At 50.7% G+C, this 27,372-nt stretch overlaps 1 protein-coding gene across 4 annotated transcripts in view; it reads left to right on the top strand.

Annotated features, from left to right (window-relative positions):
* Nucleotides 1–27,372, top strand: part of PITPNM2 (phosphatidylinositol transfer protein membrane associated 2) — a 143,793-nt gene that overhangs the window by 91,613 nt on the left and 24,808 nt on the right. For all 4 annotated transcript variants that reach the window (XM_079941777.1, XM_079941776.1, XM_079941775.1 and 1 more), the window contains exons 2-3: nucleotides 19,284–19,456; nucleotides 26,459–26,673. In XM_079941777.1, coding sequence (XP_079797903.1) covers nucleotides 19,379–19,456; nucleotides 26,459–26,673 — 293 coding nt within the window. In that variant the 5' untranslated portion in view covers nucleotides 19,284–19,378. The remainder of the gene's footprint in view (nucleotides 1–19,283; nucleotides 19,457–26,458; nucleotides 26,674–27,372) is intronic.

The raw sequence follows: 27,372 nt of genomic DNA, 5'->3' as shown, positions 1-27,372 counted from the left end.
AACGGAAGAGGCCACAACAGTGAGAGGCCAGCGTACCGCAAAAAAAAAAAAAAAAAGTTACTCAGTTTAACTTTCAATTCAAGAAACTAGAAAAGTAAACTCGAAGAAGGTAAAAAGATAATTAAAAATGAAGTCAGAAAATGTAGTTGAATTCATCAGTAATTCCAAAAACATTGTTCTTAAAAAGAAAAGAGGTAAAACTTTGACAAGTCTAATAAAAAAAAAAGCCAAAGGCAGACATAAAGAGAATATAACTTCAGAAGCGATTTTTAAAAGAAAATATATGCAATTCTTTGGCCAATTAATTAGAAACAGTAAGTGAAATAAAGTAAATAAAAGTAAGTAACTAAAACTACCTAAGTAAATAAAAACTAAGTGAATAAAAACTACCAAACTACCTAGTGGTTCAGAACCCAGACACAGAGAGAAGGCCATGTGACGACAGAGGAAGAGATCCGAGTGTTGCAGGTACAAGCCAGGGAATGCCGAGGATTGCCATCAACTTCCAGAAGCTGGGAGACAGGCACAGGATAAGGAGCCAACCTCAGCGACACCTTAACGTCAGACCTCTGGCCTCCAGAACTGTAAGAGAATAAATTTAGGTTGTTCAAAGCCACCCAGTTTGTGACAGCAGCCCCAGGAAACAAATACACTCACTAGCTATTTGGGAGGAAGAAAAAAGAAGGAGAAAGATGAACTCAAACGAACCTAGTGGTTCAGAACGACTGCTAGCTGGGGATTTAGGGTGAGCTCAGATGGGTAGTAACCCAGGCATTTGGTGAAGCAAATGTAAACTCTCTGAAGAAAAACGGTCCCTTGTCCTAAGTCTCAGAAGATTTCTACAAATACCCTCCACAGAAAATGATCAGTTCACAGTCAAAAGTAATGGAGTCATGAGGTGACCGAGCACGTGAGCCAGAGGCAGCCCGGACAATTTGCCTCAGAAACAGCCCTCGGGACTTCAGATACAGCAATATTTAGGCCTAGACGATAAAATGACTACATTTGATGCATTTAAATAAATAAAAGGCATGGTTGAAAATATGTGCAGGGGATAAAAAGCTGTAAAAAATGAAGAAGGAAGGAATTCCCTGGCGGTCCAGTGGTTAGGACTCTGTGCTTTCACTGCTGAGGGCGCACGTTCAATCCCTGGTTGGGGAACTAAGATCCTGCAAGACGCACGGCGCGGCCAAAAAAAAATGAAGAAGCAGATTTGGAAAAGAACCAAACAGAACTTCACTAGGAGAGCAGTCATAGCTGAAGAAGGGATTAGTGACTGGAAGCCAGATGTGAAGAGGTCACCCAGGATAGAACACTGGGAAGAGAGGAAGCTGTGGAGGAGATGAGACACACGGAGAAGGAGAACACCTAACATTCATCTGATCGCAGTACCAGAAAGAGAAGAGCGAAATAAGCCAGAGGCCACGTTTGACGAGAGAATCGCTGAGAACTTTCCAGAATTGATGAAAGACAGAGGTAGGAATGGAGAGTAGTTTGGAGGGAGGGAGAGAAAATGCTGGAGAAGTATGTGAAACTCAGCTCATAGAAGATGACTAATTTCTTCTCTCAGGTCCTGGGCTTCAATTCCTGAGAACGGAGCAATCCTTATGCTAGGACAAGGTTTCAGTGAGGAGTGGGCTTTGAAACTGTTGAAGACATTCCTCCAAATCAGGCAGGGCCCTTTCCCTGCACTGCCCAACTCAAAGGAGTGCCAATCTGATGGTAGTCCATGAGAATATCACTGCCTGGACTTGGGCAGTACACAGCCTGTGCAACTGAACTAAGCAACCCAGCTACAGCTGATGGTTTCTCTTCCCAAGTTATGAACCCATGGGGCTTTCCAAATTTCACCAGTTGTTTTTTTTTCTTTGTGCTTTCTTTCTTTCCTCTCTCCCTCCCTGGAGAGGGGTGGCATCCATCATCAGTGGAAGGATTTTATGGGGTGATGAAGGGAAGCTAATAGCAGTAAAGAAGAGCCAGTTACCTGGGAAACTTGCCAGGCATGTTGTGTTCCCCAGCAGCCCTGGGAAGCCTGGCTGTAAAGGCCACACCACACATACAGTGAGATAGAGCAAGGCCTGGGCAGAGTTGTACAGACATGTGGATTTGCATGTGCACACACGTGCACACCTACCCCTGGGGACACCCAACTCGGCCTCATTGCTCCCTTCTGAGTTGAGTATTTGGACCCAATTGTTGGAGCCTGAGGCACCTGGACCCTTGCTTACCCGAGGGCACAGTAGAACAAGTTCTGGATCGCAGGCCAGGAAATGCGGATTCTAGTGTGGTTCTGCCCTTGACTCGCTGTGCGGCCTCGCCAGATGACTCAGCCCCTCTGGGCTCTCATCTCCCTGCATTGCCCCGGCTGCTTCCGAGCATTGACTTTCCAAGGGTGACAAACTGTAATGTACCGTGAGCATCTGAGAGGGGGCGGCAGCCTCTCTAAGGCCATTTGGGCCTCCTGGCTTTGCTGTAGCTCATTCAGGGCCACACTCGTCTCTCCCAAACCCACCCACTGGAAGGGGGCCGATACAGCCGCAGATGCCCACGCACATTCGCCGTGGATGACAACACACAGCTCTCTCCGCCTGTCTGAGCTTTATACCCCTGTGCACGCTGTTTGCGGGGAGGCGAGTCTGGCTCCATGAACAGTCGGAGTCACAGACGCTGTCAAGAAACCCGGTTTGTTCTTCCAGGGACACGACAGGGAGGGTACGCTATTCTTAGAGAATCCTTTCGTCGCTCCGAGGAGCAGCTAAGGGAGCAGTTTGTAATTAGCACTTTGGCTGCTTAGCGGCGTTATCTGCCTGTTGAGGGGCTGTGCGAACGTTTACCAGGCAAGGCTTTCTGAGTACCTAAGGCCCCTGCCCCATGGCACCTGCTGAGAACGACAAGACAAACAGGACAGATTTGTTCCCGTGGCATCGGCCCGGGCACTGTTGTAGCCACGAGCAAGATGGGCGAGGTCCTGGACGTGGGACCAGCTATGCTGTGGGGAAGGCATGGCCATGTGCAAGTGGCTCAGACCATTACAGAGGATGCTGAGCCGGGGGGGGGGGATCCTCCACTGAGGGCACATGGCATCCGGACCGCGGCCTGAATCACGGCAAGGAGCCACTTGTGCCACAGCCCCCAGCCTGGAGGACGCGCGTGTACTGGGGATGGCAGAGGCCCGGGATCGGGAAGTAGCCTGGCGTATTCCATGAAAGGAAGCAGCCCAGGTGGCTGCAGCATAGGAAGGCGGGCGGGCAGGGTCCAGGTGGCAGATCTCCTTCCTTTTTAAGGCTGAATAATATTCCCCACCAGGTTTTTGATGACTTATGCGGTATCTGTCTTCCCTAATAGCCTAGGAGCTCCCTGAGGGCTCTGTCTTGGTCCCCTGCACCCCTTGGCACCCAGCACAGAGCCTGACATCTGGCTTAGAAAACACTGCTGGTTGCGTGCTGTTCAGAGGGGCCCCAGTGTCAGATTTCTTGCTGGGAGGAAAGGTTGGAGGGACTTGTTGAGACTAGAATTTAAGAACCGTTCTTGCCAGGTTATGGAATTAAGGTTTTAGCCTCTAGGCACTATCCTGTTCTTACTAGCCACCTAGGGAACTTATTAAAAATACATATTCCCAGGTCCCTTGCTCTGCAATGCACATTTGGGCTGGAACCAAGGAGTCTGTGTTTGGAAAGAAATATCAACTTTTATTTCCAAGATCAGTCAGGAACATTAAAATAAAGCCAAGTAATCGCTCTTGGATGTAGTCTACATGGGGTTGGCCCTCAGCTCCAAGGTTTGCACTCATGACAAAATAATCTGAAAGAAAAGGCCAAAATGATTTCACTAAATCATACATCTTTGTAAAAAGCATTAAAGTTTTTAGCTTTAAACAAACATTTTTTTGCTTTAAGCAAACGTTAAACCTGTTGGCTCACATTATCTCTGGATTCAGATGCAGCCCCGCTAACCTAGCCTTGAATACACCACTTAAATTTTTGATTCCTTCCCAAAATGGGGCACACTTGCCTTTTCCACCTTGGAGGATTGGGCTGCAAAAGCAAGAAGCTAAAAGCATTTGTAAACCATAAAATGCCATTATCAGTGCTAGAGGGATACATTTATATAAATTGACATAAATTTAGATGACATTTGTTCAGTTCTTAAGCTGTTTCTCTCCTGGCCACACTGAAAGATAGATAAACCTGACTCCAACTGAGTGATGGGGGACGAGATACCTTGATGACACTGAGCCATGGTTTCCTCAGCTATAAAAGTGGGCGTAATAGAGACTTCCCTGGCGGTCCAGCGGTTAAGACTCCGCGCTTCCACCGCAGGGGGCTCGAGTTCAGTCCCTGGTCGGGGAACTAAGATCCCGCATGCCGTGCGGTGCTTTAAAAGAAAAAAAAAAGGGGGGCGTGATAGCCATGCAGTAGAATGTTATTCTGCACAAAACGGAGTGAGGTACTGATGCCTGCTACAATGTGGATGAAACTTGAGAATATGATGCTGAGTGAAAGAAGCTAGACACCAAAGGCCACGTTATTGTTTGACTCCATTATGAGTGAGTGATGATGAGTATGGGGTTTCCTTCTGGGACGAGAAATGTTCTGGAATTAGTGGTGATGGTTGCAAAACTCTGTAAATATATCAAAACCCACTGAATTGTACATTTTAAAAGGGTGAATTGTATGCCATGCAAATTACATCTCAATAAAGTGAATAGATAAATGGGGGGTAATATATCTATCTAACTCAAGGCAGTCGTGAGGATTAAGTAACTCATAGTTTATTCATGTGGCCCGAATGGGTAAAATGATAGAGGGATTTATACACCAAGGGACCAAGCAGAAAATCTGGTTTCCATGTGTCGGGGTGCAAGGTATGATGAGACCCTGGTAGGGTCTTCAGGAGAGTCAGGATGGGATGGACTGTATTTTCTTGTGCATCCTCCTTGCGGTGCCCATGAAGAACTAGGGCAGGGTGGGGCTTGGTCTCTGACCATTCAGTTGCTCCGGAATCTGTGTCTTCAAAGAGCATTCCAGGTGGTTCCTGGGATCGGCAAGTTTGGGAAACATGGTTTTAGGCTCCTGGGGAACTGTAGGCAGTTTCTCAGAGCTAAAGAGCTTTAATGCTCCACTGGGACACCTAGAAAGCACTGGGCCTGTGCGCCATTTGGCTGTAGCTTTTGCAGAAGGTGCTGTGGGAGTGCAGAGCCTTGGGGTGTCATGAGTAGGATTGGCTTAAGGGGGTAGAACCAGGGACACTGGCTCTTAAAACTCCTAACATGGGGTGGGTGCCCCTCCAGATGTCAGGCCAGCCCTGTGGGGCTGTGAGCAGGCTGCACAACACCAGCTTTTTTTTTTTTTGAAACAAGCAAACAAAAATTATAATTTTCAGCTGATGGCTGACAGGCCCTGAATAAGCTGGCTCGGAGCCTCGGTGCTGAAATCTTGCACACAGCCGGCTCCGAGAGGAGGTTTGCTGGTTGGGTGGGCTGGCTAAGTCGAAAGAACCTTTTCCAGGCAGAAATCTATTCAAGGGCCATGCTACCTGCCTGAGAGCCTCAGATGCTCCATCAGTATGTGTTAAACACAGGAATTAACAAAAGATGGAAATACGAGGACTGAGAGCTGGCCACTGGCTTAGCCATGCAGAGGTCATTGATGAACTTGACCGATGCAGTTTCAGGGATGTGGTGAGCTTGAAAGGATGCTGGGAGGTGAGAGGGTGGAAGCCGCAAGAAGAGCTGACTCTTGAGAGGATTTTTGCTGTAAAGGGGAGCAGAGAAATGGGAGGGTTCCAAGAGGAGGAAGTGGGGTGTAGAGAGCTGTGGGATCGAATCTCTGTGTTGTACACCTGAAACTTACAGCATGTTATACGTCAATTATAACTCAAAAAAAATTAGCTTAAAAAAGAGAGATGGAGCTATGGGGGTTTTGTTTGGTTTTCATAAATATGGGACCTATTACCAGCATGTCTGCATGCCGATGGGGGTGGGGCCTGCAGTGAAGAGGCAGAAACTGATAGAGGAGAGTTAACTTAGAAGAAGGTTCTTTTTTTCCTGCTTTTAATTTTTTTTTTTTTTTTCTGGCCGCACCACGTGGCATGCAGAATCTTAGTTCCCTGACCAGGGGTCGAACCTGTGCTCCTACATTGGAAGCTCAGAGTCTTAACCACTGGACCACCAGGGAAGTCCGGATTTTTATTTATATTTAAAATTAAGGGCTTCCCTGGTGGCTCAGTGGTTAAGAATCCGCCTGCGAATGCAAGGGACACGGGTTCGAGCTCTGGTCCGGGAAGATCCCACATGCCGCGGAGCAACTAAGCCCGTGCGCCATAACTACTGAGCCCACGTGCCACAACTACTGAAGCCCGCATGCCTAGAGCCCGTGCTTCGCAACAAGAGAAGCCACCACAATGAGAAGCCCGCGCACCGCAACGAAGAGTAGGCCCCTCTCGCCACAATTAGAGAAAGCCCACGCGCAGCAATGAAGACCCAACGCAGTCAATAAATAAATAAATAAATAAATTTATTAAAAATAAATAAATTAAAAAGTGTAGTTGATTTACAACATTATATTGGTTTCAGGTGTACAACATAGTGATTCAATATTTTATTGATTACACTCCATTTAAAGTTATTATAAAATTTTGGCTATATTCCCTGTGCTGTACAATATATCCTTGTAGCTTATTTATTTTATAAATAAATAATGATAGTAGTTTGTACTTCTTATAAATAAATAAGTATAGTAGTTTATACCTCTAATCTCCTACCTCCATCTTGCCCCTCCCCACTTCCCTCTCTCCACTGGTAACTGCTAGTTTGTTCTTTGTATCTGTGAGTGTGTTTCTGTTTTGTTGTATTCATTCATTGATTTTATTTTTTAGATTCCACATATAAGTGACAACATACAGTATTTGTCTTTCTCTGTCTGACTTATTTCACTAAGCATAATACCGTCCAAGTCTATCCATGAGGTTGCAAATGGCAAAATTTCATTCTTTTTTTATAGCTGAGTAGTATTCTATTGTGTGTGTGTGTGTGTGTGTGTGTGTGTGTGTGTGTGTGTGTACATCACATCTTCTTTATCCATTCGTCTGTTGATGGACACTTAGGTTGCGTCCATATCTTGGCTATTGTAAATAATGCTACTGTGAACATTGGGGTGTGTGTATCTTTTTGAATTAATGTTTTCATTTTCTTCGGATATATACCCAGGACTGGAATTGCTGGATCATATGGTAGTTCTATTTTTAGTTTTTTGAGGAACCTCCATACTGTTTTCCACAGTGGCTGCACCAATTTACATTCCCACCAACAGTGTAGGAGGGTTCCCTTTCCTCCACATTCTCTCCAACACTTGTTATTTGTGGCCTTTTTGATGACAGCCATTCTGACAGGCGTGAGGTGATGTCTCTTTGTGGTTTTGATTTGCATTTGTCTGATGATTAGCAATGTTGAGCACCTATTCATGTGCCTGTTGGCCATCTGTATGGCTTCTTATTCAGTTCTTCTGCCCATCAGGAGAAGTTTCTTAAATGATACGAATGGGACTCAGTGCTCGAGAGGTCGACCTCCCATGGGAGCCAAGACATTTTTCTGTTGTAGCAGGAGCAGTAGGTGCAGGTGGGTTGGTGGATTCCACGGTGGGAATTTGAGGGAATAAAGAAGAACAATCGGGGAGAAGGTCTAAAATAGCCGGGGTGGGGGAGTGCAGGCGCAGAATCAGTGGGGTGGGGTTGCCGGGTGCTGGGCCCACCGAGGTGTCCACCAAAACCTGGAGGCCAGGCTGGCCCGAGAAGTGAGCACTTGGCCCCAGTAGCTGTGATTGTCCCCGATGTGTATTTTATGTTGTCAGTATCAACATCGTCATCATCATACAAGGCATCATCCCCGGTTTTGGTGAAAATCTCCGCTCTGGCTCTTATTACTGCCTTTTCTTATTAACTCTGGTGCCCCAAAGCCTCTATTTCCCGGGGGATTAATGAGCGGAGATGCTTTGGGGCCCGGCCTGTGGCAGAGCCCCTGCCCGTGATGGATGGTGTGCTGAACACTAGCTTAACCACAGCCCCCCCAACTTGGAGGTGCTCCCTGCTTCCAGGCACCTGGAGGAGTGGGTTGTCCCTCCTTCTGCCCCAGTAGCTGGGGGACATTCTCCCCTAAGGGGCGCTCATTTCAACGTGCTCCTGCAGGCCCAGACACAGACCTTAGGTGGGCAGATGCGTGTACTGCTGACATAGGGCAGTGGCCTGGGTGTTGCTGCGGTGGTAGCACCCACGGAAGGCAACCGGGAGCCAGAACCCCTGAGCCAACCCCAGATGACCGCTGTGCGAGCCACAGCTCAGAGCCAGACGGTCAGGCCCAGGTCCCTCTGGGTCTGTGTTTCCATTCTGACCCCGAAGCATCCAGGGGCATTCTGTTTGGACGGCCCTGCCTCGTTTGAGCTGTACTCGGTGCTAAGTGTGGGAGCAGTGCCCTGGAGGCCAGTGTGGTGATGGCCTCACCGGCAGTGACCAGCAGGGTCCCCAAAGGGCAACGAGGAGTGCGGGCGGTGGTGAGTTCCGCCTGCTGCCCTCTCGTGCTCGTCTTGGGGGATCTGGGTCCGTTTTCATTTCCTCACCTGCAAATCTCCTCTCCTTTTTCTCCCGACAAGCGGGGCTGGAGCTGGCAGGCCCGGCGAGGGAGTAGGAGTCGTGAAACTGGGGCACCGCTGATCACCCTTGGCTTGCGGCTGTCTTTCAGGAGGGCACCAGCCCTCTCGGGATCCGCTTTGCTCTCTGCGCCATAGAGATAAGAGGGCCTCCCTGCTAAGCCCCCTGGCTGCCGTTTCAGTGGGGTGTTACACATGACGTGCCACATAACCCTCAAGCATTTCCCAAGGGTCCCACCCCTGCCACCCAGCGTTCCCAGCCCTGCAGAGAACTGCACGCTCTGCGCTGCCCCCAGCTGGGCCCTGCCCCGCGGGGGCTGATGACTGAGTCCCGCAGTGGCTTGGCAGTCGTCCCCAGGTTGGCACTGCGGGTGAACAACCATGAGATTTACAACCTTTCCTGGGATGTCAGTGACTGCAGGGGTGCCCAGGGGCTCCGTGGGGACCCTTTCAGTGCTCAGGCTGGCGGGGGAGGTGCCGTGTCCTCCTCTTATAAGGTTACAGGACACGGACGGGGTCTGTGTCCCCCCCAGCTCTTCACACCTGTGAAATCCAGGCGTCAGTCTCCCCATTTATAAAGTGAGGGTTGAACTGGGAGGGGGCGGGGGTCCTGTACTGTTTCCTCCCAAGAAACCTTGGCGGAAGTCCAGTGTCTAACAGATAAAGGTGAGACTACTGTGGGGGGCAGGGATTGGAGACCCCCCAGCCCCCCACCCCTGTCCCTTCCAGCTCAGACTTTCATGGGGGTGTGTCTGCTCCTGCTTTTACCCCAAGGGGACAGGCAGCTAATCACTGCTAACTTCATACACACACTCCCTACGCCCCGGCCTGCCCCAGATCCCCGGGGCACAAGGAACTGCCCCTTTCCCCTCTACCCCCTCCCACTCATCTGGAGCCCGCCTTCCCTAGAGACAGATGGTAGGAGGGGAGGTACTGGGCGTGGGGAGCTGCCCACACGGGGGTAGATGAAGTTCTTTTAACATCACCCACTTTGGTCCCTGATAGGGGGCAGTAGGTTTGGGAAGCAGAGAGCAGAAGAAGGGGGCTTTCCTAGAGACGGCAGAAGAGAGACCCATGGGAGCCAGATGGGATGTTCCGAATGTGCCAGAGACCCCAGAGCCTGCCTGGGCCCCTCCCGTCCCCAGCAGCTGCCTTCCCCACGATTGCAAGCATCTAGGCAGGCTCCCCTGGCCTGGCTTGAACGAGCTTCCAGACCTAATGGCCAGAATGCAACTGAATTGCGTTTGGATGGATTCCATCCTCTGTTGTCTCTGCACAGCCTCACTCGTAAATTCCATCTGTGACGTCAAACCCCGGCTCATCACGGAAAAACAGATTAGGTTCTGTAAACTCAATTCTCATGCTTTCCCTCCCAGTCAGGGTGTCTCGCCGTGGCCTCCACTCAGAGCAGCCATCTTGCCTTCCTACCTGCCCACCCTTCTGAGCCAAACCCTAATAATCACCGCCGTCTTCACTGATGACCCCCCGGGGTGGGTCCCTGAAGACCTTTGGGACCCAGCTGGGGAGGCCCCGAGAGGTGTCCTGCCCTTGAGTCTTTGGGCAGAATCAGATGCTCTCGGTCAACTGCAGGCCCCTTTTCTCTGTCTTCCCACGTGGGTTCCGGTGGGACAGGCTGCTTGAGGAGGAGTCGGGTCACCCCTCCCCGCCCCTACTCTGCCCAGCGTCCAAGCCAGGGCTCCGGGCCCAGCAGGGTGCAGCCTGGGCCGCGCACCTTGTCCAGGGCTCGTCCCTCCCCCCCCCGTGGCCTCCCGGATCGCCATGCCAGGTGGCCCCCACTCTGACTTCTTCTCGCCCTTCTGTTCCCTCAAAGACACCGATGAACATGGGGGCTGGGGGTCCTTTCTAGCGTCGTGAATACATGGGTTCTGGAAGCCCAAGGCTTTTTTAGAGACAGATACCATACCTGAGGCCCTCTAGGGGGTCTGTCCCTGTTCTTCCCGGGGAGAGATGGGAGGGTGGTTTGTGTGCGGTGGTCACACAGACTCCTTGCCTGGCTTCCCGCGCACGAGGGCTTCTGCAGACTTTATTTCTTTCTTCCCTCTCATTATTCCAGCCCCAAAAGCTTCCCTGTGGAAGGAATTAAAATATAATTCTGTCTAACCCATCACGACTCCAGCGGGGACGGAGATGAGACGTGTGTCTGTCTTGTGGGCCCAGGCAGCAGGGGTGGGTGTAATAAGATTGTCTGAGGGTTCAGCTGCTGGGTGAGGATGCTCAGGGGACGGACAGACGCCAAGTCACGCTGCCTTCCCTCATTAGGGGGCTGGTGGCTGCCTGTGCCCCCCTGGCTTCAGACTCAGCCGGGAAGAAAACAAGGGGACTCTCGTGCCCTAACCAGGTCCGCATTCTGGCTGCAAAGCTCACCAGGACCTCCCAAGGGGCCTTTCGTCCCTCGGACGTTGGTGCCCTGGGTGCTGGGCTGTCTTCCCCTGATGCCAGTGCATGTAGTGTCTGCACCTGTACCTGCCCCTGGCAGCCCAGCCTGGGAGCCTACAGGCCCTGTTCCCCAGGCACCTGTCTTCCAGACCTTGCTCAGCACAGCAGCACCTCCTAATTGCTAGCTGAGTGTTGGCTGGAACCGGACTAAGCGTTTTATGTGCACTATCTCATTTAATCCACAAGACAGCCCAGCGGGGTAGGTGCCATTCTCACCTCTGTTTTGTAGAAGATCAAATGAAAGATCAAAGAGATTAAGCAACTTGCCCATGGTCACTGCTGGGAGGTGGCAGAAGGTCTGGCTGACTCAAAGTCCATCATTTTCACAACTACGCAGACTGCCCTTCTCAGACCGGTTACACACATACGGCTCACACTCTGTTGCTGCTGCCTTGTGAAAAATCGAGTAATAGAGAAAAGTGCAAGTAAAAGTTGCCCAGAATTCCATCAATCTGAGATAACCCTCTCCAGCGTCCAGTGAACATTTTTTTCAGATTCTGTACAGATACGTACAGAGTAGTAATAACTTTTTTTTAAAAAATGGGTGGTACTCTACGTTCATTTTAAAAATAAAAAATCAAATTTAATTTTACTTGAATTTAACCAAAGATAAATCACCTACTTGCATGTATCTAAAATGAAACAGAAGGGAATTTTTAAACTTCAGAAAAACATTTCTTCATCATAAGTGATAATAGTTCCTAACAGGTTAAAGTTAAGGTGAGAAAAGAGGGAAACAAGCTTAACAGCTTTATTAGATATAATTCACATACTGTACAATTTACATTTAAAGTGTACAATTCAGTGGTTTCGGGCCTATTACATTAATCTTTAAAATTGTGATATACATTTATCTGTAACACATAATTTTCCATTTTAACCATTTTTAAGTGTACAATTGTGTGGCATTAGTACATTTACAATATTGTACAACTATCCCCACTACTATTTCCAAAATTTTTTTATCACTGAAATTGAAACTCTATACGTATTGAACAGTGACCCCCTATTCCCCTCTCTCCCTGGTAACCTCTAATCTACTTTCTGAGAGAAAAACTTTTAAAAGGTTAGAGTCATTCATTTTTTTAAGTAATAAAATTTATCTTCTAGGGCAGTTTTAAATTTACAGCAAAATTGAGAGGAAGGTACAGAGATTCTCCATATACTCCCTGCCCCCACACAAGCACAGCCTCCCCTATTATCAACATCCCCCTCCAGACGGTACAGTACAACTGATGACCCTACATTGGTACATCATTATCACCTAAAGCCCATAGTTTATATTAGGGGTCACTCTTTGTGTTGTACGTTCTATGAGTTTTGACAAATGTATAATGATACACATCCACCATAGAAGCGTCATACAGAATAGTTCCACTGCCCTAAAACTTCCTGTGCTTCAACTATTTATCCCTCCTTAGTTTTTTAACCTACATAATGAATCAAATTCCATGCTTCTGTTCTTCCACTCTCAATTTTTGTTAGTTATATTATTTGTGGACCTTGTTAAGGTTTTTGTATTCTATTCAATAACCATAATTGCCTTGGTTTCAAAAATATTAACTCAGTATTCCTCCATTGATGAACTTACTTTTATTTATCTTTTGGTTGGTTGGATTTTAGCATCAGGTAATTTTTAAAAGACGTTATAGATGTCTAGGCTCCTAAATGCGTGTTTCAGAATGTCTATTAACTTTCTGCTTAAGGGACAGCTTAGCTGGGTATAAAATCCTGGTTTACAATTTCTTTCTCTTAGAACTCTATAGATATTGCTTCACTGGTTTCTGAAATTGTGTTGCTGAGGAGGATTCTGATTGTCCTCAACCCATCTCCCTGTGCCCCCTAGTTATATGATTCTTTCTTTATCCTTTAAGCTCAATAACTTATTTTAGGATGTCTCGGTGTTCCTTATACCATCAGGTTTTCCTGGACTACAGAATGGCAGTTAATCTGCAGAGTCAAGTCTTTTTTATTTCAGGGAATTTTTTCATTATATATTTGAGTACTTCGCCCACCCCCGTTCTATTATTCTATTTCCTCAGAGAAGCATACTAATTATGTATATGTTGGATTTCCTCTTGCCTCCCATATCTGTCATTTTGTCTTATTAGTCTTCATTTAATCTTGTGTGAGTTCCTCTAGCCCGCCCACCATCTCTAACTGTTCACACTGTGCTTTGCCCCTTTATTCATTGCTTATAGTATGGCTTTTTAAAAAATATCTGTGATGTATTTATTTTTCTTTCCCATTTTTCCCTGAACTGTGCTAACCAGCCTTCCAACTTTCATCTCTTCTGTCATCCAATAATTTCTTTTTTAAATTTCTATGTTTCCTTCCTTCCACTCCTCTGCCCCCACCAGTTTCTAAGAGATTATATCTGTAATTTCTCTGAGTCAGTGGAGAACTGCTTTTCCTGAAGTCTTTCTGCATCTCTGTGGCTGATTCCTCTTGTGATGCGTGTTCTTCACTTGCCCCCCACCCTTAATGTGTAGGACCCATGTGAGTTCCTTTCTGATTATTGTTCTCTAGCTACCTTCTACATAGCAGCGTGTGGGAAATGCAAGGAGTGATCTGGAGCAGCCTGCAGCTGCATCTTGGGCTTATTTATTGTCTGGAAGACTCTCTTCCCAGAGCTGTTTTTTGTCCTGTGCCCAGGGATTCCAGCTCTCTCAGGTTTGGGGGTTCACAGAAAAGTTCTTTAGGTCTCTGACTCTCTGTATCATGACCAGCCCCTCACTGCCCCTTCTTCCTCCCAAGCCCCACTTCATTCATTTACCGGGAGAACTAGGTTCTGTCATAGCAATGGCTCTCACTCCCCTTCCATTCCATAATGTAAAATTGCATCTCTGCGTGTACTCAGTTGTTCACAGCAGCCCTGTTCCCGTCAGCCCCAAATTGGAAATTCCCCAAATGCCCATCAACGATGGAATGGTTAAATCAATTATAGAATATTCACCCAGTGAAATATTAGACAGCAGTGAGAGTGAGCCCTCTACAACTACATGCAACAAAATGGACGAACCCCAGGACCATGATGTTGATCGAAAGCAGCCGGAATCAGAAGCGCGCTTACAGCCTGATCCCATATGAAACTGCGCACTCGGTGGGTCAAAGACGGTTGGAGGTTGGCAGCTCGTAGGCTTTAACCTAGTGCAAAATACAAAACAGGCAAAAGGCAGACGGTTATCCGTGGTGGGGGAGGTGTGCCTGGGGGAGGGTGCTTCTGGGTTATTAATTTTCTGTTTCTTGATCTGTTTGCTGGCTGTAGGGGTGTGTTCAGTTTGTGAAAATATCTGTACTTATGATATGTGCACATTCCTGGAGGTATGTAGTACTTCAATAAAAAGTAGAAAACGGAAGACAGGGTGATGGCTCTCCTCCCCCGGGGGCATCCCCAGCCCTAGACTCCATCGTTCCATGTCTTTCAGGAGGTGGTATTTGTTCAGAGGTCCGAGGTGGCACGTGTTAGCTGTCAGCATGTTCCTGCCTCCCAGCTCAGACCTTGTGGTGTCTGGCTGGTATCCTTCATGGACTGTGGTTCGGGGCTGCAGCCATCTCCTCGTTTCTCGGCCGTGGTGACTTTTCTCTATCTTTAGCCGCTGTCTGTCGTTCTGAGAACGGAAGAGCTCCCGCTGCTCTGTCTTCAGCAGGAAGTCAGGATAGTTGTCGGAACCAGCTAGCATAGGTGTAGAAAGAAACAGATCTGGCTTTCTTAAGTAAATAAAACGCTAGTATCTGATGAGACAAGAGACTGTTGGCCCCTTCAGAGTGATCTCCCTGAAAGACAGCCCCAAAAGGGGCCAGCGTCCCTCTCCCGAGCACTGTTCCTCTTTCTGGGAGTGACCCAAGGGGCTCACAGTGACCCAGAGAGCAGCCCTGGGGGGTGTGGGTGACCGCAGACCTTCCCCAGGGCAGCTCGGAAGGACGGCTTGGCTTCTGTGTGGAAGTGCTTGTCGGGAAACTCATGCTTTGTGGTTACACCCTGTCTGGCGAGTATGTCTTTCCTCCCCTGGGAGAGAGAATTCTTGAAGCAAGTGATGGTCTCTTGTCACCCTGCTCCCGCCCCAGCAGACCCTGAACTCCATGGGCGCGTGGGTGTGGCTGTCATGCCTGCTGCTGAGAGCAGCTTCATCTCAGCCTTGAGCACAGCCTGCCCTGTGGAGAGCGGCCGCCGGTGGCCTCCGTGCCCCCACTGCCCTGGCCCCATCCTCCGGGGATGCGGCGAGGCGACGCTGGGGGTGCGCCAGCGGGAGGTGTCTCCGATGGGGCGGCGCGTTCCCACCTCGGGGCCTTTGTTCGTGCTGTTCCTTCTCCCAGAGTGTCCTCCTCCCACGTGCTCTGCTGAACAGAATCTCACTGATCCTGGGAAACCCAGCTCACGTCGTTTGAAAGCTCCACGTTCTGTGAAGCCTTTTCCAAGTCCTTCTGGACTGAGAGACGTACACCCCCTGGCAGGGGAGCACTTCACCCGCACTCATCTCGGTGACACTGGCGATGACTCTGGACGGCGGGTGGCATTATCCCCATTTGACGTGTGGAGAGACCGAGGCTCGGCGGGCACGGATCACACGGCTGGGAAGCGCGTTGTCAGGTTGCGACCTCAGATCCCGGGGGGGGGGGGCTCCGCTGTGACTGCTGCACATTTTGTGTCACTCAGAGTTCTGAGTCCTCTCCTATCATTAGTCACCACGCACTTAACTATAACTAGACAGGACCGTTTATTTTGTTCTTTCCCTCTCCATACCTACCTCTGTCACTCTTTGGCCCCTGTTGGGAGGAGGCACAGCTGTCTTCCTCTAGCCCAGCAGGAGATGGAAATGCAGCCTAAGCAGCGTGTTGTCTTCTGGGGGCCGTCGTGGGGTTATTGCCCTTGGTCGGCCCTGAGCTTCGCCTGCGAGCCCAGCTCCCCCAGGACATGGGAGCCGCTGAGGGACCTCTGGGTATGTGTCCCCTCCCTGTCTCTGTGCCCTCAGGCTGCATGTGGAGATGTGGACGCCCCCTGTGGGATTACAGCTCACTGGGTAGCTTGTCTTTGGGAGAAGAAAGCGGAGACTTGGGGAGGAGAGGAACGTTATCCTGTGTGTGTTCCAGACACGTGTTCACAGGGCCCCCGAAATCGAGAACGAAGCCTGTGTCTGGGTGCTGGCTCATGGTCTGAGAGTCCATCCTGGTGTTAGAATGGGGGGACGTGGAGGCTGTTGGGGGGAAATGGAGGCTTCTAAGGAAAAAGGATAGTCCGGCCCCACATCCTGCCCTGGTGCCTGGTGGGCTGGAAGAGGCAAACCAGTGGACATTTTGGTCTGACGTGTGTGGGCGAGCGCGGGCAGGTCATTTACTGTGGAGCCGTGAAGAGCCCAGAAGGGCAGGTTGCTTAGAGTTTCTCGAGAACACATAGAGATTGCATCTGACCTCTTTGTTAGCAGTTTAGGTGACGACGTGGACTTGCCCAGGCTCACTCTGGGTCATTGCATTGTCCCTTGCCACAGAAGGAGCCCACAGAGCCATGCGGAAAAGCTTTGGGAAAATGGCCCTCATCGAACCTAGGTTTTCCCTTTCCTGTCTCCCGTCCGCATTTCATCCAGCCTCTCGCAAGCATACGGTTCTCTCTCCTTTGTTTGTGTCGGGAGGTTCCCAAATCGGGTGCCCGTCCTACCCTCTTGGGGGGTCAGCCTGGGTGCCTCGCTGCCCCGGCTGAGCCCAGGGTCTTGTTTCCTTGTTTGGGCTGTGCCTTGAGGCTTGCGGGATCTTGCTAGGTACCCGCCAGGGATCGAACCCGTGCCCTCGGCAGCGAAAACGCAGAGTCCTAACCACTGGACTGCCAGGGAATTCCCTCAACGTCTTGTGTCACACCCTCTTGTGGAAGGAGGTGGTGCCTTGGGGGCTCTGGACCATCACTCGTCTCTCCTGCGGCCTCAGCTTCCAGCCAGACTTGAGCTTGGACCTGTGGGTCTCAGAGCCGAGTCCAGGCAGCCTGCAGCCTCTGCTTTCTCGCCCTCCTGGACAATTTCAACTCGGGCCCTCAACCCACGTGCCCTCTTAGCTGTTGGCTGGACCCACACCTTCAAGGAAGGTTAGAGGTGATGTTTGCACATGAGCACGGCCTCTGGAGGGTTGAGTCCTCCCCTTTGTGGTAAGCTCAGCGGTCCAGGGTTGATCAGGGAAGAGATAGGACCAGGAGGGGCAGTAACAAGCTTTCCTGGATGGCGCTGGGACAGGTTTGCTAGGGTGGAAAATTTCTCCCAGCAAGAGGCCTTCCAGATACAGTGATGTGGGACCACCACCCAGAAAGGGAGAGGCGGAGTTCGACAGGGGGCTCATGTGTCGAGGTGGCATCGCTCAGAATCACGATGGAGAGCCTCTGGGTCACAAAACTCCCCCTTCGGGGTCTTTTATGAACTCGGGTTTGTCTCATCTATGCCTAGTAGATGTTGGATGCAGTTTCTGTGGTATGTAAAGTAGATGAACTCTAATTGGCTAAAAAGATGTTTATCTGGACTGTATTTCAAGCAGTTGGATAAGTGAGAAGTTGAGTTTGGTGCTGGGTGTTTTGGGGGCTAATAGTCCTACCTGCTGTAAAGAAGGAAACAACATGGGGGTCACTTTAGGCTCATAACGTGGGGGCCGTCCCCAGCCTCCATCTCCCTCCTTAGGTGGTTTATTGAAGAATTTCTTTCCATCTTACGTACCGAAGGTCCCAAGAGTTCTGGTACACATGCTTTTCCCAATCGCGTTAGTTATCCAGTAATGCGTTAGTGCCCAGGTGATGCTCAGGCCTCGTACACATGGTGCCCTGGGGAAGCTGCCTGCCCGTCGGCCCTTGCTTTTATCACTTAGCCAGCATCCTGCCTCCAGTCCCTGTGAATCCTCACTGACTGCTGTCCCCGGCGTGGTCCTTCTAAACTACTATCCTGATTCTGCCACTGCCTGTCTTGGAAACCTTCACTCAGCTTCCAGTTAACAGCATCCCTTCTCTCTGGGGGTAACCAAATATATCCACAGCAAAGCCCCCACCACCTAGGAGACAGATTATGATGGGTGATTTCTTTTTCCAGATCACTGCAGGTATGCCTCCTTCAAGCATTAAGTTTTGTTTTGTTTTTTTAAATATGATTGCTTTAGGTGCAAGTCTTCATCAAATATATTGTCATCTTAAATACAAGTTACTGTGAATACATTGTTTGCTTATATATATATATATATATTTTTTTTTTTTTTTTTTTTTTTTTTTTTTTTTACTGTACACGGGCCTCTCACCGTTGTGGCCTCTCCCGTTGCGGAGCACAGGCCCCGGATGCGCAGGCTCAGCGGCCATGGCCTCACGGGCCCAGCCGCTCCGCGGCACGTGGGATCTTCCTGGACCAGGGCACGAACCCACGTCCTGTGCCTCGACAGGCGGACTCTCAACCACTGTGCCACCAGGGAAGCCCTGCTTGCTTTTATTTTTTAAATAGCTTTATTGAGATGTAATTCCCATGCCCCGCAATCCACCCATTTATCTGATTTTCCTCTTCTACCTCCAAGACCTAGCCCAATGTCGGCAATAGAGTAGGTATCAATAGGCAGTTGGTGGTGGATTGAACTGAAACTACACCTAAGGTCACCTCTTTTGATAACTCAGGATCTCCTGCCAGGAAGCAGTGTTGCCACCTGCACCCGGTGACAGGAGCAGAACCGGTTGCCCTGACGCCAAATGGTCCCAGACTGCTGATTTTTAAAATTCTCACGTCTGTTTTTCGTAGTTTTGTCTGTCCTGCCTTCTTGCCGGCCGTCATCACTTGCTGCCGTCACCGTGCCGGCCTCCAGCTACTCCAGAACACGGGGGAGCGGAGGCTGCAGGCTGTTAGAACTTCGCGTAAAACAAGAACGCGATGCTCTTGACTCTCAGGGGATGCGATGCCCTCCCATCGCCTGGCCCTCGCTAGCAGGATAACAATCCTTTATTTCCTCGTGGCTGATCAGAGTTTATACATGTCCTCTACACAGTGGCTTAGCAAACAGGGAAAATGGAGGCTGGGGAGGTGAGGGAACTTGCTCAAGGTCACGCGGTGGGCTCAGGGTCACACAGTGGGCTCATGGCTGACTTGAGACCAGAACTCTAGCCTGGGGTCTAGACCAGGCCCTTCCTGTGGTACTTTACCCATCAGCTTTTGCAGAAAGTGACTCTCCTGTCCTCTCTTTCTCTCTCAGGGGTCCTTGGTGAATGTTGTCATGGTTATTTAAGGAACCTCGCCTAGAAGTCCCAACGCACAGTTCCCCATTGACGGGAAGGCTTGGACTCCAAGATGATTATAAAGGAATATCGGATTCCTCTGCCAATGACCGTGGAGGAGTACCGCATTGCCCAGCTGTACATGATACAGGTGGGTGGTGAGGCCGTGCACACAGCCGCTCTCAGCACCGGCGTGGAGGGTGGGGTGGCACCGTGGCCTTCACAGCAGTATCTGCCCAGTAGGCTTCTGGCCAGTGTCTGAATTGCACTGGAGCTCTGGCTCCTTTTCTGCACACGAAGCCAGGCACACGCAACGCGCCGTGGATGTTTGTGGCATTGGATTGTCTCGCCCGCACTGTAGTCACAGCACTGACAAGACTAACGCTTTTTGTATCTAACACCCGTCCTCTTACTGATCCAGATATTATCCTTGTGTTTAGTCATCTTGGGCTGTAAAACGAAATGCTACAGACTGGGTGGCTTAAACAACAGACGTTTATTTCTCACAGTTCTAGAGGCTGGGGAGTCCAAGATCAAGGTGCTGACAGATTTGGTGTCCGGTAAGGGCCCTCTTCCTGGCTTACAGACGGCCCCCTGCTTGCTGTGTCTTCACGTGGCATAAGGAGCCAGGGAGCTCTCTGGGGCCTCCTTTATAAGGGCACTAATTCTATTATGAGGGCTCCACCTTCATGACCTAATCACCTCCCAAAGGCCTGACCTCCTAGCATCATCCCATTGGAGGTTGGGGCGTCGACATATGAATTTGGGGGAATGAGGGACACAAACGTTCAGTCCATGACAATCCATTTGACAGACAGGAAGGTGCAAGGCCCAGAGAAGTTAAGTGACTTGTCCAAGAGCACACAGCCTGCCTCCCGGCTCCAGGTACGCACTTTCCTCCTGCCTTAGGCTAAGTGGCTGATTTACAGAGTCACAAATGACTTTGAGGATGACCGGGGCCTGTGACCAACCAGAGATGATCACCCCACCCCAGATGTTGCTGGCCTCCCTACTCAGTGCCTGACTAACCTGGAACCCAGGATAGGGAGAGCCAGGATCGGGTCCTCATGGCCCAGACGTGACCACAGCTCCTGCTCGTTGGGGTGCTGGCTACGGTCCTGCCCCACGGGGGTCTCCGTCCCAGCTTCTCTGCTAGCCTCTTGCTCATCCTCAGTGCCCCAGCCCTTTGCCTGGCCTGGCAACTTTCCTCCCAGTTGGGGGTCTGATTATGAACCTGCTCCCGGCCTGGCTCTGGCTCTCCTGGGTACACGGAGGCCTCGGTGCAGCCCCTGGCCGCGCAAGCGTTACACGGGGCCGTCAGGGCAGGGAGAGCCCGGCAGGGCCTGCACCCTCATCCTGAGTCTGACCCGACCCTCAGCGTGGGAAGCTTGGCTGGGAAGAGAACAGAAGGCCAGCTCAGCCTCTCCGGGGGGCTGTTTGCTCCACGCTGCTTCAGAAGCGCCACTCAATTCCCTCTTGAACCACTTACCCAGTAATTATTCCTCGAGAGTGGGGAGAGGTGAGACTGGCATCAGCCCCCCAGCGCCGGGCACTCTGGGAATCTCTCAGCCTGTTCAAGGACCAGCTGATCTGCCAAAGGCACTGTTTGTCCTGTGGCTTCCTCATTCCTCCCCGAGCCAGGGGAGCCCTGGACCCTAACCCTGGACCACAGCAGATGGCCCTCAGCTCTGCTTGGGGGCTGGGAGCGTCAAGATCCCAGGAGGCTGACTTTCAGCTTCCAGTTTATCCCAGGCTTTTTCAAGTATGTAAACACCTCTGACTCAGGGCTCCTCAGACACCTGCCATCTGCACCCCCTGTATTAAGGTGCTTTTTTCAACATCTATGCCTCCAATTAATGTGAAACCTTCCCAGCCTCTTAGGTGATGCCTCCTACAGCCCCACTGACACGGCGTGCCTCTCGAGGCCAGCCTCCTCTGCTCCCGCTCTGGCATTTGTCTCACCCGCCTCTGGCTCCACGGTTCCGGGGGGGCTCCATCCACCGTGGGGGTGATGGACAAGCCCATTATCTCCACTGTGTGACAGTTTCGTGGGGGTGAAAGTACATCACAGCTCACCGGCTGCACCTTTACAAACAGATGGTTTATTGTATGTCAATCCTACTCGGTAATGCTCTTTGAAAACTAAGTTAAATTCCCCAGACTTTTCTGTGCCCGGCCTGGGAAAGGGCTGGGCTACAGAGACGAATACAAGGTGCTTCTGCGCTCCAGGATTGCCTGCGGGGAGACAGATGTGTGTGCAGCCCACTGAGTAGAGGCCAGAGCAGTGGGGCTCGGAGGCTGGGAGCCCAGTGTTCACTTGGGCTTGGGGCCAGTGCTCCAGGAGGGCCCTCATTCCAAGCTGGGCCTTACGAGATGGATGGTCCGTCAAGGAAGGCAGCTCCGTTTTTCTGGAAAGAAGAGCAAGACCTTAGTTCATTACCCACTGATCCCGCTTACCAACTGGGGTGGCAGCTAGGAAGAGTCCGGCCTTCCGAACAAGCCACCTCCTCCCTGAGGTTGTGAACAAGATGGGCTCACGTCTCAAACTGCCTCATACCTGCCTGACCAGCACTCAATATACATGTTGTTCAAGGTTAAAGAAAAGAAAGGAAGGAAAGAAAGAAAAAAAAGAAAAATTGGTCTGGCTGGGAGAGAGCCTTCCATCCTAGGAGGTGCCCAGCAAATGGGGGGAGCGGTCAGAAGCGCCTTAGCCAGGACCCTGGACAGCTCTGAGAGCTGCCTGATTGGCCGGGGTTTCTTGGACTTTGAATCCTTCACCCCCCACCCCCTTCATCCGGTGCTTTTTCTGCACCAGGCCCCTGGCGGCTCAGGCTCCTCCCTTGCAGACCCCAGGCCCCAGGGATGGGGGAGGGGAGGAGAGGAGGGGGGAGGGGCCTTCACCCAGCCTGTGCGGGCAGGGTAGGGTAGGTCAAGCCCGTGGTCTCCGGGGAGTGGTTGGCAGGGATGGGCTGTGGCTTCTGATGTGAGCAGGACACTCCCCTTCTCCTCTTCTCCCCTCCCCCATCCCTGGGGCCTGGGGTCTGTGCAGCCCCAGTGAGGCCAGGTGGGAGGCACCCTCCCCCGCCCCTGCTCCCTCTCTGGCCTTCCCCGTGCCTTCTCTGCCCTCGGATCCCTGGCAGGCCGCACCTCAGCCCTCAGAGACTCCGTGTGCCCTGACCCCTCTGACCTGCACGTCCTCTTCTCACTGAGCCACCCAGCACCCCAGGTGTTTCATTCCCTGGGGCTGCCGTAACAGAGCACCACCAACTGGATGGCTTAACACAACAGAAATTTATTCTCTCAAAGTTCTGGAGGACAGAAGTCCAAAATCAAGGTGTTAGCGGGCCGTACTCCCTCTGAAGGCTCTGGGGCGCTGGGGGGAATCCTCCCTTGACTCTCCCAGCTTCCGGTGGTGGCCGGCAATCCTTGGCGTTCCTTGGTTTAAAACTGTTTCACTCCAGTCTCTGCCTGTGTTGTCACATGGCTGCCTGCCCTCTGTGTGTGTCTGTGTCTCTGTTTTCTCTTCTTATAATGATCTCTTCTCATTGGATTTAGGGCCCAGCCTAAGTTGTCTAATCCATCTAAGTTAAGATGACCTCATCTTAACTAATTATCAATACATCTGCAAAGACCCTATTTCCAGATAAGGTCACAGTTTGAGATTCTCAGGAGATATGGATTGGGGGGGGGAGGCCTTTAACCCACTACACTAGGGCTTGGGCAGACAGGTAGCCCCATCCCCACTTATAGTTTTAGAAACTGAGACCAGACACAAGAAGCAACTTGTCCAGGATGAGAGAAAGTTGGCCACAGGGTTAGGACCACAGTCTCTGTACTTGCTCAATAACTGCTTATCAGCACCTACCTTGTCCCGAGGTGTTTTCCTTGAGGCGCTCACTGCTTCGGGCGAGCGGGCCCTGGAATCCAACAGGTCTGAGTTCGTCCTGGCTCTGCTGTTTGGTAACTGGGTAACCTTGGACGGGTCACTCGGCCTCTCTGAGCCTCCACCTTCCCATCTGTACCTTGGGGGTGATAGTAGTCCTGCAGTCTTCTCAAGGGCTCATTGCAGCAACTATATGAGAAAGCGCATGCCAAGCGCTTAGCACAACTGCTAATAAACGAAGCTACTGTAAGAGGCGGGATCTTGGAAAGCATCTGAGAAATGGTCGCTGTTTTCATTACAGAATCTGGGCCACATTCCAGGAGCTCCTTTAAAGAGTGAGGAATGGCATGTCCCTGCTCTGACTCCATCCGTGGCTTCAACCAGGGTCTGCTGTTTTTCTGAAGGGGACTCAGTGTCTCTGGCCATGGAGATAGATCACGTCTTTGTGCCTTAGAGAGGGTTCGTGCCCCGAGGGCGAGGCAGTGGTGTGGGGAGTGCCTGTGTACGTGTGGGAGGACTCAGGTGTGTGCACGTGTGAGTATATGTGCACCTGCTGTTCGGGAAGCTGACCGAAGATGGCCTTGGTGATGCTGTCATGTCACCATGGAAACAGATGCTGGGCTTAAAGTCACCAGCACCTTGACCACGAGGTTTTGTGCAGAAGCAGAAACCTGAGCTTCTGGACCCTGGGAAGGACGTTCGTGGCAGAAAGACACTTGGAGGTGACCCAGGCATCACGTCTCCCGGGCAGTGTCTCCGAGGCCCCTTCTCACTCGTGTTTGATCTCTCTGAAATCTTAGTTGAGTACAAGAGGCAAGGTTGGTTTTTGTTTGTTTGTTTGTTTGTTTTATGCCAGATTTATTGAGCTGTAAGTCCCACACCACACAGTTCACACATTTAAAGTGTATAGTTTAGTGAATTTTAGCACTTTCACAGAGTTGTGAAACCATCACAATTCTAGAGCATTTTCATCATCCCATAAAGAAGTCGCTCTCCATCTTCCCCCAACCCCCAGGCCACCAATAATCTACTTTCTGACTCTCTGGATTTGCCTATTCTGTACATTTTATATAAATGGGATCGTATAGTATATGGCCTTTTGTGTCTGGTTTCTTTCACTCGGCATGTTTTCCAGGTTCATCTATGTGGTAGCATGTGTCAGTACTTCATTCCTTTTTACAGCCAAATCGTGTTGCATTGTATGGATATAATTCGTTTATTTTCTCCCTTTCTGTGGATTGTCCTTTCACTCTCTTGATAGTGTCCCTTGATGCACAACAGTTTTTGTTTTCATTTTGATGAAGTCCAACTTAGCTATTTTTTCTTTGGTTGCTTGTGCTTTGGGTATCATATTTGAGAAACCATTGTCAAATCCAAGGTCATGAAGATTTGCCCCTATGTTTTCTTCTAAGAGTTCTGTACTTTTAGTTCTTACAATTAGGGCTTTGATCCATTTTGAGTTAATCTTGATATGTGGCATGAGATAGTAGTGCAGATTCATTCTTTTTCACTTGGGTATCCAATTGTCCCAGCAGCATTTGTTGAAAAGACTCTTCTCTCCTGCATTGAATGGTTTTGGCCCCCTTGTTGAAAATCAATATGTATAGCGTATAGATCTGTGGGTTTATTTCTAAACTCTCACCTCCGTTCCATAGATCTGTCCTATGCCCATACTATACTGTTTTGATTACTATAGTTTTTTGTTTTTTTTTTAAAGAGCTACTACCACCCGCAACAGGTGGATGAATCTTTTTCGCCTGCGTTTGTCCTTTGTTGCTGCGCGCGGACTTTCTCTAGTTGTGGCAAGTGGGGGCTACTGTTCATTGCGGTGCAAGGGCTTCTCATTGTGGTGGCTTCTCTTGTTGTGGAGCATAGGCTCTAGGCGTGCAGGCTTCATTAGTTGTGGCACACAGGCTCAGTGGTTGTGGCGCATGGGCTTAGTTGTTCCGCCGCATGTGGGATCTTCCCAGACCAGGGCTTGAACCCGTATCCCCTGCATTGGCAGGCTGATTCTTAACCACTGCGCCACTAGGGAAGTCCCTACTGTAGTTGTGGGGTTTTTTTAAATTTATTTTTGGCTGCATTGGGTCTTCGTTGCTGCATGCGGACTTTTCTCTAGTTGCGGTGAGCGGGGGCTACTCTTTGCTGTGGTGCACGGGCCCTAGAGCTCGTGGGCTTCAGTAGTTGTGGCAGGTGGGCTTAGTAGTTGCGGCGCACGGGCTTAGTTGCTCCGTGGCATGTGGGATCTTCCCGGACCAGGGATCAAACCCGTGTCCCCTGCATTGGCAGGCAGATTCTTAACCACTGTGTGACCAGGGAAGTCCCCCTACTATAGTTTCATAGCAAGTTCTGATATTTGAAAATGTGAGCATTCCAGCTTCCTTTTTGTTTTCAAAATTGTTTCGGCTGTTTGAGAGCCCTAGGAGTTCCATATGAATTTTAGGATCAGTTTTTCCCTTTCTACCAAAACTGCCATTGGATTTCGACAGGGATCACATTGGACCTGCAGCTTGCTTTGGGGAGTATTGACATCTTAACAAGTATTAAACCTTCCAGTGCGTGAACACAGATGTCTTTCCGTTTATTAGGTCTTCTTTCATTTCTTTCAGCAATGTTTTATAGTTTCCTGTGTACAAGTCTTGTACCTCCTTGGTTAAATTTCTTCCCAGGTATTTTATTCTTTTGGATGCTCTTGTAAATGGCAATGATTTCTTTATTTCCTTTCTGCCGTATTTGCTTTTGTGGGTTGATTTTGTATTCTGAAGCTCTGTTGAATATATGTATTAGGTCTGACAGATGTGGGGGGCATTCTTTAGGTTTTTCTGTATATGGGTGTGTCATCAACAAATTGAGATAGTTTTCCTTCTTCCTTTCCTATTCGAATGCCTCTTACTATTTCTTTTTCTTGCCTAATTTCTCTGGCTAGAACCTCCAGTACAATGTTGGCTAGAGGTGAGAAAGCAGGCATCCTCATCTTGTTCCTGACCTTGGGAACACTTTCAGTCCCGGCGCACTCAGGAGTCAGAGCGGAGGAGTTTGCACGTGCAGTGCTGGGCTCCGACAGGGAACCGTGGCCCCTTCAGTCTCCTGCATGAGTGCTGGGGCCGGCGGGGGGTGGGGGGGGGCGGTGTCCTGCAGCGACACAGGAGGAGCCAGCCTGGTTGGCCAAAACCCCACCCCCCATTCAGCACCCTCGGCCAGTCTCCTAAGCCCCTCCCCCTCTGCAGAGTGCTCTGGACCCACACATCGCTAATACTTTTGTCCCCACAGAAGAAGAGCCGTAACGAGACGTTCGGTGAAGGCAGTGGCGTGGAGATCCTGGAGAACCGGCCATACACGGACGGCCCTGGTGGCTCCGGGCAGTACACACACAAGGTGTACCATGTGGGCATGCACATCCCCAGCTGGTTCCGCTCCATCCTGCCCAAGGCGGCCCTGCGGGTGGTGGAGGAGTCCTGGAACGCCTACCCCTACACCCGAACCAGGTGAGCTTGCCCTCAGCCCCCGTGCTGTCTGCTGGGGAAGCAACCCTGCAGCATAGATGCTGGTGCTGGCCCCCCAGACGGGCTCAATCCCCACACCCCAGGGAGCCCTGGCTTCTGGGGAGCTGAGCCTCTGTTCTGAGTGGTACCCTGAAGGTCCCCCAGGTTCCCCCTCAGAGAACAGGCAGGAGAGGGAAGGGTCTACCCCAGGTGCCTTCTAGCCTGCCAGTGGGGGAGACCAGGAAGGCCTGAGTCCAGCGAGGGCCATCTGAGACTCCTTTGCCATCTGGCAAGGCTCAGGGAATACAGACTCACGTTAACGTTCGCCTGGGAATGCAGGACCGTCCACCAGCTGGGAAGAAACACAAACTGAGGGTAGACCAGATGGCCCAGAGATTCCCTCCAACCCTGAGACCCTCAGCGACTATGATGATGTTTTATAACAAACCATGCTGAGCAGGGCTTTCTTTGGATCCCTCTGGTAGGGGGGCTCTTCACTCTGCGCCCCCGCCCAATAGAGCTGAGCACTGCTTCGTTAGAAGAGATCGGGGGCCGCTCCCAGCTGGCCGCCCACTTGCTGGGCAGGTGGAGTCCCCATGCATCTCCTGGGGCTTCCTTCCCCAGGTCGTTGAGGGCCTGGAGCTTGCTGGAGGATCCGTCCAAGTCATGCCTCTTCCCAGCAGCACTTTCCTCCTTGAGCTC

Source organism: Stenella coeruleoalba (assembly GCF_951394435.1).
Source record: "Stenella coeruleoalba genome assembly, chromosome: 14".
Lineage (NCBI taxonomy): Eukaryota > Metazoa > Chordata > Mammalia > Artiodactyla > Delphinidae > Stenella > Stenella coeruleoalba.
The sequence above is the reverse complement of the archived record's forward strand: the minus strand, read 5'-3'. Positions and strand labels throughout refer to the sequence as shown.